General features: G+C 34.1%; 1 protein-coding gene across 2 annotated transcripts in view; it reads left to right on the forward strand.

The window, feature by feature from the left end:
* Nucleotides 1–21295, forward strand: part of Sox30 (SRY-box transcription factor 30) — a 38648-nt gene extending 17353 nt beyond the window's left edge. The window contains exon 5 of one of the 2 annotated variants that reach the window (XM_027938695.3): nt 19538–21295. In XM_027938695.3, coding sequence (XP_027794496.1) covers nt 19538–19919 — 382 coding nt within the window. In that variant the 3' untranslated portion in view covers nt 19920–21295. The remainder of the gene's footprint in view (nt 1–19537) is intronic. The other variant, XM_027938696.2, reaches the window with a different exon arrangement.
* The last annotated feature ends 213 nt before the right edge of the window (nt 21296–21508 follow it).

Here is a 21508-nt window from a genome sequence, read left to right on the forward strand (position 1 = left end):
AAAGGAAATCATGCTAAAAGACAAAGGAAATGATGATGATGATGATGTTTCAGCAAATAGAGAATATTTACAAGGATACAGAAATTGTAAAGAAGAAGCAAATAGAAATTCTGTAGTTGATCTGAAAAGTAGCCAAAGTGAAAAATCCAATAGAGAGATTAAGGGTAGAATTCAACTGGTAGAATTAAATTTGAAAGTAGACTGATAGATTTTATGCAATCTGAAGAACAGAGAGAAAAAAGACTGAAGAAAAATTAGCAGAGCCTCAGAACCACCACTTCAGAATGGAGCCACTATTAAACACAATAAATTATACATAATAGGAATACCTGAGAGAAAGAAGCATAAAAACTATTTGAAGAAAAAAAGGCTGAAAACTTTCCAAACAGCCTACATATTCAAGAAGCTTACTGAACTCTAAGTAGTTAAATGAAAAGAGATTATACCTAAACATATCATAGTGAAATGCTAGAAGACAAAGACAAAGGAAATCTTAAAAGCAGCAAGAGAAAAATAAATCATTTCCAGCTGGGTCCAGAGGTACAGACCTGGAATCATAGTTTCTGAAGAGACTGAGGCAGGAGAATTGAAATTTTGAAGTCAGCCTCAAAAACATAGCAAGACCTTTTCTAAAAAAAGTAATATTAAAAAGTGCTTGGGATGTAGCATGGCAATAGTACACCCCTGGGTTCAATCTCTAGTGACACACACACACACACACACAAAATCATCATACACAAAGTAACCCCAATAAAATTAACAACTCACTACAGTGGAGGTCACAATTCATATTTCAAAGTGTGGGAAAGACCTTTCTACCAAAAAACTTATATTCACTGAAGCTACCTTTCAAAAATGAAGGAAAAATAAAGACATTCTTAGTTCATCAAAAATGGAGATAATCTATTGCTATTAAATTTGCATTGCAAAAGAAATATTAAAGGAAGTTCTTTAGGCTGAAGCTAAGTGATGGCTAATAGTAACTGGAATCCAAACAAGAAAACAAAGAATACCAGTAAAAGTAATCATGTAATTAGAGAAACAAATTGTATATCTATATTTTCTCTGAATTTAATTGATTTTAAAAGTAATTACATAAAACAACATGTAATTATTGTTTGGGGGAAGGGATTCTGTAACATATGGAAATGTTATTTAGTCGAGAATAACAGTGCAAAATAATGAGTAGAATCAAAGTTGTTTTGGAGTAAGAACATGCCAGAGAATAATTTGAAACCACAGAAATAAATGAAGAGAACTAGAAATGGTAAATAAGAATATTAATGAGCATACTCTATAAACATATACTTCTTTATCTTTTCTCAGTTTATTTCAATATATTATTGGATTTGTAACATATATTGATATGGTTTTGTATCAATAAGAGCACATAAAGTGGAGAAGGAAACATAGAGCTATATAGAAGCAACATTTCTATATTTTACTGGAATTATTAATATAGGTTCAAAATAGATTCTGCTAAGTTTAGATAGATATGACAAATCATAGAGCAACTACTAAGAAAATAACTAAAAATAATTGTGAAAAATTTGTTAAAGGAACTAAAATGCTATACTAGTAAGTATTCATTTAAAGCAAAATAAAGCATTAAGTAACCAATAGAAGACTAAACAGAAACCATGAGATAAGTAGAAAACAAAAAATTTAAAATGGCAGATATGGACCTAACTATAAGGGCTGGGAGGGAATATGGCTCTGTGGTTGAGCATAGGCATGTACAAGGTCCCAGCACCACACACACATACACACACACACACACAAAATTAAATCTAACTATATCAATAATATCATTAAATATGAATGGGTTAAAGGTAGATATTGTTGTCTTGGATTAAAAAAAATCAAGACCCAATTATATGCTCTCTATAGGAGATGTTCTTTAAATTCAAACTCTTTAAACAATAAGAAAACGAATAACCCAATCAACAAATGGGCCAAGGATCTGAACAGACACTTCTCAGAGGAGGACATACAATCAATCAATAAGTACATGAAAAAATGCTCACCATCTCTAGCAGTCAGAGAAATGCAAATCAAAACCACCCTAAGATACCATCTCACTCCAGTAAGATTGGCAGCCATTATGAAGTCAAACAACAACAAGTGCTGGCGAGGATGTGGGGAAAAGGGTACACTTGTACATTGCTGGTGGGACTGCAAATTGGTGCAGCCAATTTGGAAAGCAGTATGGAGATTTCTTGGAAAGCTGGGAATGGAACCACCATTTGACCCAGCTATTCCCCTTCTCGGTCTATTCCCTAAAGACCTAAAAAGAGCATGCTACAGGGACACTACTACATCGATGTTCATAGCAGCACAATTCACAATAGCAAGACTGTGGAACCAACCTAGATGCCCTTCAATAGGCGAATGGATAAAAAAAATGTGGCATTTATACACAATGGAGTATTACTCTGCATTACAAAATGACAAAATCATAGAATTTGCAGGGAAATGGATGGCATTAGAGCAGATTATGCTAAGTGAAGCTAGCCAATCCCTAAAAAACAAATGCCAAATGTTTTCTTTGATATAAGGAGAGTAACTAAGAACAGAGTTGGGAGGAAGAGCATGAGAAGAAGATTAACATTAAACAGGGGTGAGAGGTGGGAGGGAAAAGGAAAGAGAAGGGAAATTGCATGGAAATGGAAGGAGACCCTCATGGTTATACAAAATTACATACAAGAGGAAGTGAGGGGAAAGGGGAAAAAAAAAACAAGGGAGGGAGAAATGAATTACAGTAGATGGGGTAGAGAGAGAAGATGGGAGGGGGAGGGGATGGGGGATAATAGAGGATAGGAAAGGCAGCAGAATACAACAGACACTAGTATAGCAATATGTAAATCAGTGGATGTGTAACTGATATGATGCTGCAATCTGTATCCGGGGTAAAAATGGGAGTTCATAACCCACTTGAATCAAAGTGTGAAATATGATTTGTCAAGATCTATGTAATGTTTTGAACAACCAACAATAAAAATTAAAGAAAAGAGAAAAAAAAAACCAAACTCTTCCAAAAAATAGAGGACCAGTAATGTCCTGATAACAAAAAAGACACAAGAAAAAGAAATTATTGGCCAATATTTCTTATGAGTATGAACACAAACATCCTCAAAAAATAGCAAACTGAATCCAACAGCATATTTAAAGAATGATATATCATAACCAAGTCAGACTTATCTCAGTAATACAGGGTTGGCTTTACATTTGTAAATCAATTATTGTATTATATCACGTCAATAAAATAAGAACAAAAATCACACGGTCATCTCAATAGACACAAAATAAGCATTTGACAAAATTCAGTTTTGTTGAACATGAAGTGTTCTAACAGACTAAGAATAAAGGAAAATTAGACAAAGAACATTTACAAAAAAGCCATAGCTAACATATTTAGTAGTGAAAGACTAAATACTTTCTAAAATCAGGGACAAGACAAAGTTGTCTGTTTCTGTCACTTCTATCCAACATTTTATTAAAGGTTTATTCCAGGACAATTTAGACTTGAAAAATATATAAAAGGCATTTAGATTGTAAAAGAAGAAATTTTATAAATCTGTATTTATAAATGATGTGATCTGAGAAAGAATCTAAAGGAATTTACAAAAAAACTATTATTTTAGTAAAAAAAGGTAAGTTTATAGAATATAATACCAATATGCAAAAATCAATTGCATTTCTACATAAAAGCAATGAAAAAACAGAAAATGAAATTGAGAAACCAACTTCTTTTATAATAGCATCAAAATAATGGAAAAATCTTAGAAGTGAATTTAACAGAAGAAGTGTGAAACTTAATACTCTGAAAACTACAAAACTTTGCTGAGGAAGGATGTCATTGAGAATTGTAGAATAAGGGAACTCCAGCAATCTTTCTAACAAAGTAACAAGCTGGTAAGAACAGAATCAACTTTTTTTGAACTCTGGAGTTTAATCAAAAACAGAACAACTGTAGGAAATGCTTAATGAAGGATAAAGCTTTTAAATTTTGGCAAGAGGGGGTTCTGGCATTTTGTTTATCCACTTACAATTCTCTACTTTCCTGCTCAGCATTGCCCAGTTTCCTCTTGAAGCTTGTTGCTGTTAGCGAAGGCTATGCAGACCTCATTCTCAAAAGAACTTTGATTGTGCATTTTGCTTTATCAGTCTGCTCTTTGAGGAATGGCTTAGAGAGACTTGTCTTTGTTTTATCCGTACCTCCTCAGAACTCTGTCAGGGCTGGAGTTGTTTCCCAGGGTGATGGTAGAAAATATTTAAAGGTATTGATTATTTGCTGTTGCCTGGAGAAAGGAACAACAGACAAAGCAAGCGGCAGACAGATAAGAAGCTTAGAAGAGACTGCAAAAGGAGATACATGGGAGAATCTGTGAAGCACCCACATATAGCAGGGAATCCAAAATGCTCCCCTCATGCCCAGAGCTATATACATGCTCAGAAATTATCTGAAAAGACCCTGAAATTCCACTTCTGGTCGATCATTAGGCTCTGTTTAAGCAGGAAGTGAAGGCTAAGTCAGAGTTGAAAATGGCCTAAGGATTTTTTTTTTAAGTTGTCAATAGTTCTTTATTTTATTTATTTATATTCAGTGCTGAGAATTAAACCCAGTGCCTCACACATGCTAGGCAAACGCTCTACCACTGAGCCACAATCCCAACCCCTGGCTAAGAATTGAAGCAATGCCTGAACCCAGATACATTCTCCAAAGATCAAGGGGAATATTTTTGTTTTGCTTTTGTGTCTAGGTAATTAAGGAAATCTCTGTCACATCAGCAGCTGAACACTAAGCTAAGAGAACAAACACTTCAATGATCATGATTGCCAAAAAATACGTTTTAAAAAGTTACCAACCACCAGGTGGCGCATGCCTGTAATCCCAGGAGCTTGGGAGGCTGAGGCAGGAGGATCACAAGTTCAAAACCAGCTTCAGTGACTTAGCAAGGCCCTAAGCAACTCAGTGAGACCCTGTCTTTAAATAAAATACAAAATAGAGCTGGGGATGTGGCTCAGTGGTTGAGTGTCCCTGAGTTCAGTCCCTAGTACTGCCCGCAAAAAAGTCACCAACCATCTACTACCCCAAAACAAACAGCAACAGCAAATTGTGGGTGGAGGAAAATTTTGTTTCAAAGAGCATACATTCAGTATTCATAATATGCATATTAACAAATGAACATACTATTAAAAATGTGCAGTTTTTTAAAAATCAGAAGATATCAAAGGAAAGTATGGCATTTACAGGAAAAATAAAACAGCAACTCTTTGATTTTCCTAAGAAAACAAAATATTGGACTTATATAAATCAATAGTCTTAAGTATGCTCCATGGACAAAAGGGGGAAGGAGGAAGAGAGAGAAAGGGGAAATACTTGGGAATGATATTGGCCAAATCATATTGTTATATTGTGTGTATGTGTGTATATGTAACAACAAATCTCACCATTATGTAAAACTATAATGCATCAATAATAAAATGATAAAAAAGAAATAACTAAAGAAAACAAGAAGGATGTTTTATTAAACAGAGAATATGAATGAAGAGGTGGAAATAAAATGGAGTAAAATATAAAATTAAGATAACAGAAATGAAAAATTCCTTAGGGCTGGGTGCAGCTCAGTAGTAGGAACTTGCCTAGCATGTGTGAGGTCTTGGGTTCTGTCCCCAGCACTACCAGAAAGAAAAAAGGTATTCATTAGAAGGGTTCTGAAGCATATTTGAGAAGGCAGAGGAAAGAACCAGTGAAACTGAATATAGGTCAATTGAAAATATCCATTCTGGGAAATAGGAAAAAAAATGAAAAAAGTGAATATAACCTAAGGTGCCTTTAGTATATTATTAAGTGTACCAAAAGTAGAGGAAGGCACTGAAAGAATGTTTAAAGAAATAATGGCCCAAAAACTTCGAAAAATTTTAAGAAAGATGTGAATCTACATGCTATGGTTTGGATGTGAAAATGTCCCCCAAAAGCTTCTGTTTTAATGCAGAAATGTTCCGAGCTGAAATTATGGGATCATGAAAGCTATAACCTAATCAACCCATCCTAGCTGAATAGATCAACTGGGTGATCATTGTAGGTAGGTGGGGTGTTGCTGGGGAAGGTGGGTCACTGGGGGTGTGGCATGCCCTTGAAGAATTCTACTCTTTACCTTCTTCTCCTTCTCTCTCTGCTCTGAATGTCTGTGAGCAGCTTGCCTCCTCCATGCCCTTTTGCCGTGATGTTCTGCCTCATCTAAGGCCCAGAGCAGTGAAGCTGGACCACCATAGACCAAATTTCTGAATTGAGCCAAAATATGCTTTCCCTTCTTTAAGTTGTCCTCATCAGGTATTTTGGTCACAGCTACAAAAAGCTAACTTAACACACCATAGATACAAGAAGTTCAAATGAACAAAAAACAAGTTAGATAATCTAAAGAAATCTACACCAAGATACATATAATCAAGATACCAAAAGACAGAAGAGATAAAAAGAGAATTTGAAAAGCCACAAGACAGAAGTGCCTCGTGATGTACAGGGAATTTTCAAAAAGGTCAACAGTAAAGTTCTCCTCAGAAACCATGCAAGCCAGAAAGGAGAAAGAATCAAACAACGCCTTATCTAGTTTGTACTGTTATAACAGAATACCCAAGATTGGTAATTTATGAAGGACAGAAAATTACCTCAGTTCTGGTGACTGGGAAGACCCATGATCATGGTGCCAGTACCTGGTGAGGGTCTTCTTGCTGTGTCCTTACATTTTGTAAGGAAAAATGGCAAGAAGAACCAACTCAAGTCCCTTTATAAGGGCTCCTAATCCCATTCAGGAGGGAGAAGCCCATATATGGTTAATCATTTCCTGAAGGCCTCACCTCTTAATACTACCCTATTGATAACACCTAAATTTGAAAGGAAGACATTTAAAAAGTAGCAACTAAGAATTTTATAGCAAAACTGTCCTTCAAAAATGAGAAAGAAACTTATATTCCTGGATAAAAGTTGGGAAAGTTTGCCACTAGTAGAACTGCCCTATAATATTTTGAGATAGAGTCTTGTTATGTTGCCTTGAACCTCACAATTGCCTTATATCAGCCTCCTGAGTAGCTGGGATTATAGCCATGCAGTACCTTGCCTAGCTCCTATAATAAATCCTAGAGAGAGTACTTTTGGTTGGCATGAAATGACTTGAGAAAGTGTATAAAAACCATATAAAGAAATGGAGAACACTGGTAAAGATCATATAGAGGTAGATGTAAATGACATTATATTTTTGGTAATAACTCTTTGTTCCCCAGATTATTTAAAAGGACAATGTATAAAATAATTATTAGAATTTGTGTTAATGGGCACAAAATGTTTAAAGATGTAATTAATGAGAATAATAACCTAAAGAGGATAAAACCACATATGAGCAGAGATTTTTGTGTGCTACTAAAGTTTGTGTCAATTAAAACTAGATCATTATAAATTGAAAATGTTTAATTGAAATCTCCATGGTAACCATTAAGAAAATAGTTTAAAATATATGAAAAGGAAATGAGGGAATCAAAATTATATAAGAGAAAAATCATTTAAACAAAAAATAAGGCAAAAATAGAGGAATTAAGGAATAAAAAAGATGTAAGATATATAGAAAACAAATAACAAAACAGAGTAAGACTTTCCTTATCAGTAATCACTCTAAGTGTAAATGAATTTAAATCTCTAATTAAAAGAAAGAGATCAGCAGAATGAGAAAGAGATCACAAAAATGTTAAGCTGTAGCTTATCTGCAAGAGGCTAGTTTTGAAGTAGGCTATAAATAGGTGTAAAGTGAAATTGGAAAAGGTATTGTGTGTAAATAGTAACTGCTACTGTTTGGATCTTGAAGGTCCTGAAAAGCCTGTGTGTTGAAGACTTGGAACCCAGCCTGGGGTGCTCTTAGGAGGTGGTCCAATTTTTAGGAGTTGAGACCTAGAGCAAGAAAGTTGTGGTTGGGATCATGCCCCTTGAAGGGGATATTGGGATTCTGGCTTCTACCCATCTTTCTTTGATTTTTGGCTGCTATGAGGTGAACAGGCCTTCTCTATCTGCCACACACCACAAGCTCCAACCATGATGTACTGTGTCATTACAAACCAAAAGCAACAGTGCCCATCAACCATGGACTGAAACTTCTGAAATGGCAGGCTGAAATAAACCTTTCCTCTTTATAAGTTGATTTATTTCAGGTGTTTGTACAGCAATGGAAAGCTGACTCACACAATAACTAAAAGAGAGATAGGGTGGCTATAATATCAGACAAAGTAGATTGTAAGTAAAAAATTATTACAAGAAACAGGGACTATTATGGTTATGATATAAGGTGCCCCCAAAAGCTCTTGAGTTAATACAGGAATATTCAGAGGTGAAATGATTAAATCATGAGTACTATAATCAGTACATTCTAGTTCGAATGGACTGAGTGATAACAGTAAGCAGGTGGGGTGTGGGCTGGAGGAGGTAGATCTCTGGGGGCATGCTTGGGAAGGATTCATCTTCTCTGCAGGCCCTTCCCGTTCCACACTCTCTCCTTCCTGTCTGCCATGATGTGAACAGTTTCCTTCCCCCATGCCCTTCCATCATGCTGTTCTGCCTCACTTTAGGCTCAGAGGCAGTGGAGTTGGCCCACCATGGACTGAACCTCTGAAACTGTCAGCCAATATAGACTTTCCCTCTTATAAGTTGTCAAGTGTTTTGGATGGCAATGAGGAGCTTACTAACACAAGGATGTTGCATATTGGCCTAAGCATCAAAACATTAATAAAGCAATTATATATATATATATATATATATATATATATATATATATACACACACACACACACACACACACAACAACAGGACCCAAAAATATAAGAAGCAAAAATTGAAAGAATTGAGGGAAGAAATAGGCAGAACTACAAGACTTCAATACCCCACTGTAATAGATAGATGATCCAAAATATATCCAATAATGGAGATCAATAAGGAAATAAAGGACTGAAAACACTATAAACCAGCTAGACCTAAGATGCACATAAACACCCATTCTACCTAACAATTATATACAGACTTCTCACATGTACAGGGAACATTCTAAAGTAGATCAGTTTTAGATCACAAAAATGTCTCAATAAATTTTAAAAATATGAAATTATGTAAGGTGTCTTTTCTATAATGGAATGATATTTAAAAAATAATAGAAGGAAAACTGAAAAAGTCACAAATATATGGGCATTAACACACTTTTAAACAACCAGTGGGTCAAAGAAGTTATAAAAGAAGAAAAATATTTTGAGTCATGTGTGGTAGCTCACATCTGTGATTCCAATAACTAGGAAGGTTGAATCAGGATGATTATATGTCTGAGGCCAGCCTTTGTAACTTAGTGAGCCTCTGTCTCAAAAATAAAAAATAAAAAGGACTGGGGAATTTATTTAGCTCATTGGTAAAGCACCCTTGGTTTTAATCCCTTGGACCAAACACACACACACACACACACACACACACACACACGAAGAAAGAAAAAGAAACAAGAGACAAATACTTTGTGATGAAAGAAAATGAAAATCCAACATACTAAAACATATGTGTTTCTGTATTGAAAGCAGTGGTCAGATTTAAATTTATATCCTTAATGGATGGTCTACATTTAAAAAGAAAAATCTCAAATCAAAAACTCAACTTTACATTTTAAAAGCTGTAAAAAGAACAGCAGACCAAAGCTAAAGTACAAGAGAGAAAGTAGATATCAAAATACATATAGATAAAATAGTAGAAAACCAATCAATAAAAGTGAAAAATGTGTAGCTACACTATGAAAAAAAGATATAAATCACTAAAATCAGAAATGATATTGGGGATATTACTATCATCCTTACAGAATTAACAGTGATTATTAGAGTATACTGTATACAATTGTACTCTATAAATTAGATAACCTAGATGAAATGGAAAAATTCTTAGAAATACTCAAATTACCAAAACTGACTCAAGAAGAAAGAAAAATCTAAACAAAACTATAGGTTATAATCAATAATTTAAAACCTCCCCCCAAAGAAAAGCTGTGGACCAGATAGCATCACTGGTGAACTCTACCAGACACTGAAAGAGGTATTAACACCAGCCCTTCACAAACTCTTCCACAATAGAGGAGAGAGGGGAACACTTTTAAGGTCATGTTACCCTATTACTAAAGGCAGACATCCAGGGGAAAAAAAATTACATATACTTTATGAATGTAGATACAAAATATATTCAACAAAATACTAGCAGCCAGTCATAGTGACATATACCTAATCCTAGCTTCTTGGGAGGCTGAGGCAGGAAGACCACAAGTTGAAGTTCAACCTCAGCAATTTAGTGAGACCCTGTCTCAAAATAAAAAATAAAATTGACTGGGAATGTAGCTCAATGACTGAGTGCTTGTCTAGCATGTGTTAAGCTTTGGATTCAATCCCCAATGCCACAAACAAGCACAAACTAGAATATTGATGTAGCAGCATATAAACAATAGCATGCAGGATTTATTCCAGTTATGAAAGCATGGTTCAGTCTCTGAAAGTTGATTAGTAGTGAAACTACATATCATCTCAACTGATTCAGAAAAGTATTTTACAAAACCCAATACCCTTTTATTGAGAAAAATTAATTCCTAGTTTCAAAACTTACTCATCAAACTAGGAAGAGAAAGGAATTTCCTCAATATAATAAAGAAATTTATCAAAAACACACAACTAACATCATACTCAATAATGAAGGATGGAAAGCTTTCCCCATAAAGTCAGGAATAAGAAAAGGATGTCCATTTTCATTACTTCTATTGAACATTGGAAGTTCAATCTAGATCAATTAGCAAGAAGAAAAAATAATGAAAAGATTCCACGATAAAAGGAAGTAAAACTACCTCAATTCTCATTGATGTAATTCTGTATGTAGAAAATCTTAAGAGTTCACAAAAAAGACATTAGAGTTAATAAACAAATGAAGTAATTTGAGGGCATAATAGTGAAAATTAGGAAAGCAATTTCATTTATAATAGCATCAAAAAGAATAAAATAGGAATAAATTTAATCAAGGAGACATAAGAATTGTAAACTGAAAACTGCAAAATGTTGCTAAAGGAAATTAGAGAAGATATAAATAAATTGAAAGACATCTGTGTTTGTGGATTGGAAGATTTAATATTGTAAAGATTCCAAAGCAATTTACAGAGTTATTGCAATCCCTCTAAAAATCCTAATTTTTTTTCCAGAAGTGGAAAATATCTTAAAATTCATGTGAAATTTTAACTGAACTTAAAATAGCCAAAACTGTCTTGAAAAGAACAAAGCTTTGAAGGACTCATAAGTCCTGATCTCAAAACTTACTGTAAAACAATATCTCTTTTGATGTGGCACAAGAGAATGAGAAGATAAGCCACACACTGGTTTAAAATATTTGCAAAAGACATACCTGATAAACAACTTATCCAAAATGCACCAAAAACTCTGAAGATTCAACAATAAGAAAACAAGAAGCTTATAATTAAAAAATGAGCAAAAGACCTGAATAAACATCTCACTAACGAAGCTATTTTGAAGGAAACAATGAGAAATATCACATCTTTAGGGAGTTGCAAATTAAAACAGCAAGATACCACTACACACATATTTGAATGTTAAACACAAAGCATTGCTGGATGAGTATGTGGAGCAACAGGAACTCTCATTTATTGTTGATGGAAATGCAAAATGACACAGCTACTTTGGAAAACAGATTGGCAGTTTCTTACAAAACTAAACATGATCCAGTAATTGTGTTGCTTGGTATTTACCCAAAGAAATTGAATTTTGTGTCCACTCAAAAACCTGTATATGGATGTTTACAGAGGCTTTATTCATAATTTCCAAAACTTGGAAGCAATTGAGAATGTCCTTCAGTAGGTGAATGGATAAACTGTGGGACACCCAAACAATGAATATTATTCAGTGCTAGAAAAAAAATGAACTATTAAGCCATGAAAAGACATGGAGGAAACTTAAATGAATCTTGCTAGGTGAAAGAAGCCAATATGAAAAGACTACATAGTGTAAGATTCCAACTATGTTACCTTCTGGAAAAGATAAAACCTCGGACATGATAGAAGAATTGCAAGGTTCCTTGTAAGGAAGGGATGCATCAGCTGAGCACAGAAGATTTTCAGGGTGGTGAAACTTCTGTATGACAATTTAATGGTAGATTTATGCCATTATACATTTGCGAAAATCTATAGAATTTATAACACCAAGAGTAAGTCCTAATGTCAACTGTGAACCTTGGGTGATAATGATGTGTCGATGCAGGTTCTTCAGTTTTAATAAATGTTCCACTTTTATATGGGATATGCTAATAGAGAGAATGTTGTCCATTGTGTGTGTGTGTGGGGTGGATTATATGGGAGATACCTGTACTTCTGCTCCATTTTGTCATGCACCTAAAATTTTTCTAAGAGATAAAGTATATTTTTTAAAAATGTATACCATATTTTTAAAAAACTATGGTACTAGCGTAAGGATAGAGATATATTTAGATCAATTGAATAGAATTGAGAGGTATAGAAATAAATACATATATCTGTGGTCAATTGATTTTCAACAGGGGTGCCAAGACTATTTAATGGGGAAAGAATAATGTCTTCAACAACTGGATATCCACATGCAAGAGAATGAAGTTGGATTCTTACCTCACACTACATACAAAAATTGAGTGAATTGAAGAAACTTTTTGACCTTGGATTTGAGAATAGTTTTATAGATATCAGAAACAAGCAACAAAAGAAAAATAGATAACCGGACTTTTTCAAAATTAAAAACATTTTTGCATCAAAAGATACACTCAGAAAGTAAATAGATAACCTACAGAATAAAAATATTTGCAAATCATGCATAATAAGGGACTTTTATCCAGAATATACAAAGAACTCACAACTAAATGAAAAAAAATGGGCAGAAAATCTGAATAGACATTTCTTCAGAGAAGTTATCCTTATGTCCAAAAAGTACTTGTAAAGATATTCAGTGGCCCCAGTGGCTCAGAAGGCTGAGGCAAGAGGATTCCAAGTTCAAAACCAGCCTCAACAACTTAACAAGACCCTGTTTTTAAATGAAATATAAAACCAGCTAAGGATGTGACTAAGGGGTTAAGTGTCCTGGGTTCAATTCCCAGTACAAAAAAAAAAAAAAAAAAAAAGACTTTCAGAATTAGTCATTAGGGAAGAGCAAATCAAAAGGACAATGATTTACCATGTAACACCATTAATATGGCTAGAATTTTAAAAAATATTTTAAAAAATTTTTAAAAACATTTTGGATGACTGTGTGGAGAACTGAAAGGCTCTTATATTGCCGGTGGGAATAAAAATGGTATAGACATTTTAGAAAAATGGTAGTTTCTCAAAAATACTAAATATAGAATTAGCAATGAGTCTACATCTAGGTATATATACCAAAGAGAATTGTATACTCAAACACTTGTCATTACAGAAACCATTTGAATAGATGGAAGAAATAAAGAGCAGTTGTGGTTATTTTTGGACTTTTGCAGAATGGAAGTTATCATTTTAAGCAATTCAGACTCTAAATTAGATATAGTTAATTTTAGGATTGATATCAAGCTGAAATTTGAATTGAACTAGAGTTAGTTTACTATTGCTGCTACAGCAAATTATTACAAGCATAGTAGCTTAAACAATATAAATTTCTGGAAGTCAGAAGTCTGAAATGTGCTTCTGGGCTGCATTAGATTCCTAGGGCTAACATAACAAATTACCACAAACTTAGTGACTTAAGGAAATAATAATTATTCTTTCATAGTTCTGGAGGATAGAAGTCTAAAATTAATTTGTCAACAGGGCCATCTACCTCCAAAGATTCTGGGGAAGAATTCTTCCAAGCCTCTTCCCAACTTCTGGTGGCTCCTGACCCTTCTCAGCTCCCCTTTCCTTTTGTTTGCATCATTCTAATCTCTTTCTTTATCATCACCTGGCCTCTTTTCTGTGTGTGTATGTATGTCTCTGTGTGTCATCTTCTCTTTATAAGGACACCAGTCATTGGAATTAGTTCTACCCTAACCAAGTATAATCTCAATTTAACTGTTATCTGAAAATATCCTATTTCCAAATAAGGTCACATTCTGAGATTCAGGGTAAATGTGAATTTGGGGGGACACTATTCAATCCACTGTGTGGGCTAAAAAAATGTGGGCAGGGCTGTACTTTTCTCGGAGTCTCTAGGGGAGAAAGTTTCCTTCTCTTTTCAGCTTCTACATACCACCTGTGTACCCTTTGCTCCTGGTTCTGTCCTCAAATCACTCTAACCTCTGCTTCTATTGTCACATCTCTTTTCATTCTGATGCTCCTGGTTACATGGAGCCTTAACTGGATAATCTGGGATATTCTTTCCATCTCAAAATCCCTGGTTTATGAGCAGAGTCCTTTTTGTTATTAAGGTTATGTACTCACAGGTTCCAGGGGTGTCTTTGGGGGACTATTATTTAGCCTGTCACAGCATCCTTGTTTCATGTCGGGTACTTTACAATCCATAGTTATTTGCATTTCTATTTATAGATTATGTTTAAAGAGGGTTTTAGAAGCATAGATCTTTAACATACTATACTTTGTTATTTTCATAGTTGGAGATACATCTAGCACTTACCCATGGTACATATTCAATGGACTATATATAGCAACTCACCAAGTTTCAAAGTTGTTGATTTCGTTCCCTGAATTGCTTGCCAACCCAGTGACTTTATTCCATGGATCATGCATTTTATTTTGGAATGAATTTAAACAACACAGTACACTCAATCTATAGTTGAGCACTTTTGAGGTTAATGTGAGTGGAAGAAGGAATGTACAAATCCATGAATTGTCATTTTGCATGTGTCTTACTCTAGTTCCTGGGCATTCTCAAAGGAGAAAAGCAGAGCACAGAAGATTTTCAGGGTGGTGAATCAGTGTCTGTATGACACTTTAATGGTAGATTTATGCCGTTATACATTTGCTAAAATCTATAGAATTTATAACACTAAAAGTAAGTACTAATGTCTTTAGCCCCTCTACTGGGACTAAAGACTATCCACAATTCCAGCCACAGTAGAGGGTTTTTTCCAGGGCAGTAAGCACGAAGGTTGAATCCTTGGTAGAATGTGCTAAAGACTAGAAGAAACTCTTGTTTCCTTCAGTAATAGAGGGAAAACTTGCTTTCAATTCCTCATGAATGGTATATTTTATTTATCAGTTTTTGTAGAAAATTTCATTTGTAAAACAGAATAGTAGTTTGAGGAATAATTGAAAACAACATAAAATCTTTAGCCAATGCCTAGAAAATATCATTCGAATCATTTTCAATGATGCTTTCCCCACTACTATCACAATGCTTTTATTGTCATTTATTTTCATTCATGTAATCTGGGATTACCATTGTCTTAATTGAAATTTTCGTTCTCTGAGTATGACACTAACCTTTCATTTCTGCACCAATATGTAGCATATCTAGTACATATCGAGATATTAGGTCATTAAAAAAATTCTCTCCTTCAATAGTAGAATCTCCATGAACCCATCACCTAGCTTCAACAATTAACATTTTTGCTTTTCTCGTTTATCCTATTTCCTATGACTTTTTTGAAGGAAGAGGTCTTAAATATTTTAAAGCAAATCACAGACATATAATTTCATCTACAAATACATCAATACAGGTTGAAATCCCTAATTCCAAAATCCATAATGCTCCAAAATCTAAAACTTCATGTGTCTTATCAGTGCTCAAAAAGTCTCAGATTTGGGAGCATTTCAGATTTCAGGTTTGGGATTAGAGATGCTCAATTGGTATTGTCTCTGTAACTATGACAAAATCCAAAAAACTCTGAAATCAAAAACATTTCTGGTCCCAAGCATTTTGGATAAAATATCCTCAACCTGCCTGTCTCATTCTCTAGTGACCCCTATTCCATTCTATTCTTCTACAAGATCAACTTTTTAGTTTCCACAAATGAGTTGAGAACATTTGATATTCGTCTTTCCATGTCTGATGTATTTTGCTCAACATCATGACTTCAAATTCCTGCAAATGACAGGCTTTCATTCTTTATATGACTGAATAATATTCTGTTATATAGATAATACCATATTTTCTTTATCCATTCATCCACTGGAGGGCAACTGGTTGACTCTTTATTTTGGCTATTATGAATAGTGCAATAAATATGAGAGTGAAAATATCTTTTTGGTATAATGATTCAATATATATACCCAGTAGTGGAATTGCTGGATCATATGGTATTTATAGTTTTAGTTTTTTGAAGAATCTCCATACTGTTTTCCATAACGGTGAAACTAATTTATATTACCACTAACAGTGTACAGAATTCTTGCCAGAATTTGTTACTTTTTAACTTTTTGATGATAGTCATTCTAACTTAAGGGAGATGATATCACATTGTGGTTTGGATTTATATTTCCTGATGACTAGTGATGCTGAGCATTTTTTCATATACCATTTATATGTCTATCAAAGATTTTAGCTCTTTGGCACAGTGTGTTCCACATTCATCTCATAGGTTATCTATTTGAGACCTGGAACCAGCCATTTTCCCCAGAAGCCCTGGTTCCTTTTAGTGAAAGTAGTATTTAGAAATTATAATTTGAGCAATAGGGACGCTCACTACTATTGAATTAACAAAGTATGTAGGCCTTGTCAGTGGAAATTATTTGAATATGTGTATTTTTGAATGAGAAAAGATTACAAGTTTATTGCTACTTCCCAAATAAATACAATATTGCAGAGTTTTGATTTCTTTGATTTTTTTATGAGGTAGTATCTTTTCAGTCAAATTAAAAATTTTAGTTTCCAATAATGATTACATAATTATTTGCTTTATCATACTAAACATGTTTTTTTCCTGAGCATAATTTTAAAATGATAGCGATAGTTTCAAATCAGCAATATCACTAACAATAAAATTCTTCAGTACAGTTTAAGATTCATTTGTGATTCATTTTATCTTTATGATATATGTTACCAGCAAGGTACAATAAAAATACTCGATTTAAATTATTAGGGATTGAATCTAGGGTGCTTTACAGTGACTAAGGTACTTTCCCAGTTCTTTTTATTCTATTTTGTAATAGGGTCTTAACTAAGTTGGTGAGGGACTTTCTAAATTACTATGCTGGCCTCAAACTTGTGATCCTCCTGCCTCAGTCTCCCAAGTCACTGGGAATACAGATGTATCACTTTGCCTGGTTAGTGATTGACTTTAAAAAAAATAAGTTCATTTAAAAATTGTGTAATATTCATGTGGTTTCAAAGTCCAAACCATAATTCAAGTTGTATGTTTACAAAGATCTAGCTTCTATCCCTGTCTCCTCTCTCCTTTCTTCTTTACCCCATTGATAACCATCTTTATTTACATTTTTTCCTAGCTTTGTTTTCGTTCTTTTTGAAAGTAAAAGTAAAATGTACATTTATGTGTGTTTATGAGCACATTATTAAATATAACTTCCTGTGAGACTTACCAATCACACACTGAAATAGTATTTCCAGTTTCCAAAGTACTTATACATATCCTCTTGTTTCTCATAACAGACCTTTTAAATTGACAGAACAGGCAATGTTATTGCTATTTTATTAAGGACCCAAGTCTCAGATGATTGAAGAGCTACTTAAGTTTACCAGGTTTGTATGTGGCACAACTAGAACTAGTGCCCAGATAGTGTGGCATGGTATTTAAGTAAACAAGCTCTGGAGTCAGAGTGCCCTGTACTGTTCTGCCACTTACTAATTATGAGATTGTATAATATTAACCTCTTCTAAGGCTCAGTTTCCTCCACTGAAGAGATATTTATAGTATCTATCTCATAGGATTGTTCTGAGGAATAATTGAGACAACATAAAATCCTTAGCCAATGCCTAGAAAATATTATTCTAATCATTTTCACTGATGCTTTCCCCACTACCATCACAATGCTCTTATTGTCATTTATTTTCATCCGTGTAATCTGGGATTACCTTTGTCTTAATTGAATTTTTCATTCTCTGAGTATGACACTAACCTGTCTTTGCTGCATCAATGTAGTCGTCGTAATGCTGGCATTACAAACTTTAGCACACCTAGTATATATCAAGATATTAGGTCGTTAAAAAATTTCTCCTTCAGGCCTTGCATAGTGTCTTGCTTACACTGAATCTTGAAAAAGATAGTTACTGGGTGAATTATTTCTACCTGAAGTGAGGACTTTGTGGAGCAGGTAGATTTAATATTCCTTCTGGAGAACCTATAAAATGCAATGGACCAAGAGACCTATAGCTGGGAAGTTGCATGAACAAAATCATAGTAGCTAGAAGGATAGTGTATTCAGTACTAATACATATCCTCTTGTTTCTCATAACAGACCTTTTAAATTGAGGGAACACGTATTACATTTAAAAAGCCGGAACTAAGATGTGGCAGTAGGAATGGAAAGCTGAAAATTTGGGGAAGCTTTGCCTCACATTTGTGATATTTAACATGAACAAGGAACCTAGCATTTGAAGATTTGGAAGTGGGAATTAGTTTCACAGTTTGAGATAGTAATATAATATGTCAGTCATATTTATATTCTTAAAAGTAAACAAATTGACTGACTGGCTTCTCTTTCTTTCTTTCAAACGCGGGGTCGTAAAATGAAATACCCAACTCATCATAGGTTTTGCCTAATGCATATAGTTATTGTGTTTAAATTATTTGTCACTAGATGGAGTCCACGAGCCCACGGTGGTAGACCTTTTCTATACTTCTTCCTATAATTCCTGTTCTTGACTTTTGAAGGAGATAATAATACTTTTTAAAAAACTGGCAAATGATTTTGAATGGCAGAATTATTTGGTTTGCAAAAGTCTTTTTTCCCCCACATTCTTCTTTTCCAAAAAATGTTTGCAAAAGACCTTAAAGATCACAGTTAAATTTCAGTTCTAAATCTTGATGGTATATGGTATGTGATAGTAAGAGTGTTTTTAATTTACTCTGTTATTGAATGTTAATTAAAAAATAAAGTTGTCATCTTCTGTTCCAGGAATTCAGTGTTTAGGAGCTCTTGATTTCAACCCTTTTAACTTATATATTTTCTACCCCCCATGAGCTTTCTTTCAAACACCAGTAAGAACAATTGTTGAATTATTTACCATGTGATTTGTTAGCTTGACAAAACATGTACCTTTATTTCCAAAACCTTTCATAATGTGAAATACCCTAAGAGGCCAGGATAAGCAATTTTTCTTTATCAAGGTCAGCAAAAGGTAAGAAGGCAGGAGCAAGTAATAAATAAATACTGGTGGTTATTCTAGTTGCAGACTTCCTTTGCTATTTATTTTGAGTAGGACTTGGGCAGTGGGGAAAGAGCAAATGAATATATGAAATGGTTTCATAAAGGATCTTGGGAACTTTCCAGGCCCCAAAGAGAATGCAGTTAACTTTCTCAATTAGTTGGTATGCAAGGAAAGATTCGGGCAAGATCTAATCTAATTCCTTTTTTGTATCTTTCTGCCACAGCACATGTCCTTACAGTCGGCCTCCCTTTGGCTATGGGAATTTTCCAAGCTCAATGCCAGAATGCCTTGGTTATTATGAAGACAGGTACCAAAAACACGAGGCTATGTTTTCAGCTTTAAATAGAGACTACCCTTTCAGAGACTACCCAGACGAGCGCACACACAATGAAGATTCTCGGGGTTGTGAGAGCATGGATGGGACCTCTTACTATAACAGCCACAGCCACAGTGGGGAAGAATACTTAAATCCCATACCCCAGCTGGACATTGGGGCTTTGGAGAACGTCTTCACAGCTCCCACCTCAACTCCCTCTAGTATCCAGCAAGTCAACGTGACTGACAGTGATGAGGAGGAAGAAGAAAAAGTGCTCAGGAATTTATAATTTTAAAACAAATATGCACAGAAAATAAACATTTCTTAAAATATACTCTGGGTCAGTTGGTGTGAGAAAAAAAGCCTAGAATCCTTTGCTGAGAGTTTTCAGCCATGATTCGAGGAGTCAAAACCAAATTCTATTCATGTCTTCATAAAATGTTGATTAATGAAACTGGAGTCCTGATGTTTCATCGTAGGAATATTTAAAATATGAAGCAGATTGCTTTTATGGCTGAAATTTGCACCAACATGTTATCATTACTTTATGTTGGCATGTACAAAATACAGAAACCTCACAATTGTGTGTGAGGAGAAAGGTAGTATATATCTGGCATAAGAAGTGTGATTTGCATTTTATCTCAGGATACATAAATATTCTTAAATAATTTTTGTTTGGTGTTTATATAATACTTATATTGTCAGTTTTTATGTAACATTTTGAAAATATTTTGATAACTTTTAGAAGTGAATTGGGACTCAGTTACTAATTTACACCAATAACCAATTATAAGTTGCAAATGTGTTTTAATGGCACCTGGGTAATTCTTTCAGCTATATTTAGTCATTGCTGTCCCTAAACGTTTTTATCATCATTTTAAAATATATTTTTTCCATTTGGTATGCATTGTTGTATTTTTGTTATAATTAAATAAACATAGATAAAATTGTTCTTGATGGATGTTTTCTGTTTGGATGATAGAAATAAGTATAATGAATATTGTTCATTTAAGATTATTTTTCATACCACATACAGATATTTATTTTTGTTTAATGGCTTTTAGAATTGTAAAGAATCCCATTATCTTGCATGAGAATTGATATTGTATTAATAAAGATGTGCACATACTTATATTATTTCAAAACTGTTTATACATGTGTACATGTAACTTAAACACTCCTATGAAGGGGCAATGGTTCCAGATTTGGTTCAAGCAGCTGTCTTGAAAACCATGAGTTTACTCAAAAGCATGTGGAATTTATTTAATCCACAATACACAAAAGCCCCTACTTACTAACCCCTGCTATGGGCAAATGCCCAATTATAGATAGCAAAGACCTTTGGAATGGGATCAGGACCACCAGAGATGGGATCATGGTAAAAGACAGATCTAGAGGGCACAAAGTGAGTTGATGATGGATAATTGCCATAAATCAGTACACTTTTCCCTCAGTGATCAGTATAATTTGTGTAAATTGAGGTCTTGTTACTAAACTGGTTGGAAATTGTGTATAGAAAACTGTTTTAAGCTTCCAACTTCTTCCTTTACGAAACCTGCATTTGTTTCTTAAACAAAGGTTGTTAATGTGATACATTTCATCAACCCTATTCTGACTGTACATAACATTTTCACTCCCAATAAAATTTTTTATTTTCATGTTTTATATTTTTGTTATCACTCAACCCAATGCCATTTTGATGTGGTTAAAGAGCAAAACATGAATTTCTTGCTTGGTAGAGACTAAACATTATATCATTTCACATCCGAACTAGAGCAACATTGGTTGTATATACATTTAATGTCTATACCTTAGGAGTGATGTATGCAACAATTTGACCCATTTTGCCAGATCTCATTTTAATAACACCTATGTAAT

The sequence above is a fragment of the Marmota flaviventris genome, chromosome 5 (genome assembly GCF_047511675.1).
Source record: "Marmota flaviventris isolate mMarFla1 chromosome 5, mMarFla1.hap1, whole genome shotgun sequence".
Taxonomy (NCBI): domain Eukaryota; kingdom Metazoa; phylum Chordata; class Mammalia; order Rodentia; family Sciuridae; genus Marmota; species Marmota flaviventris.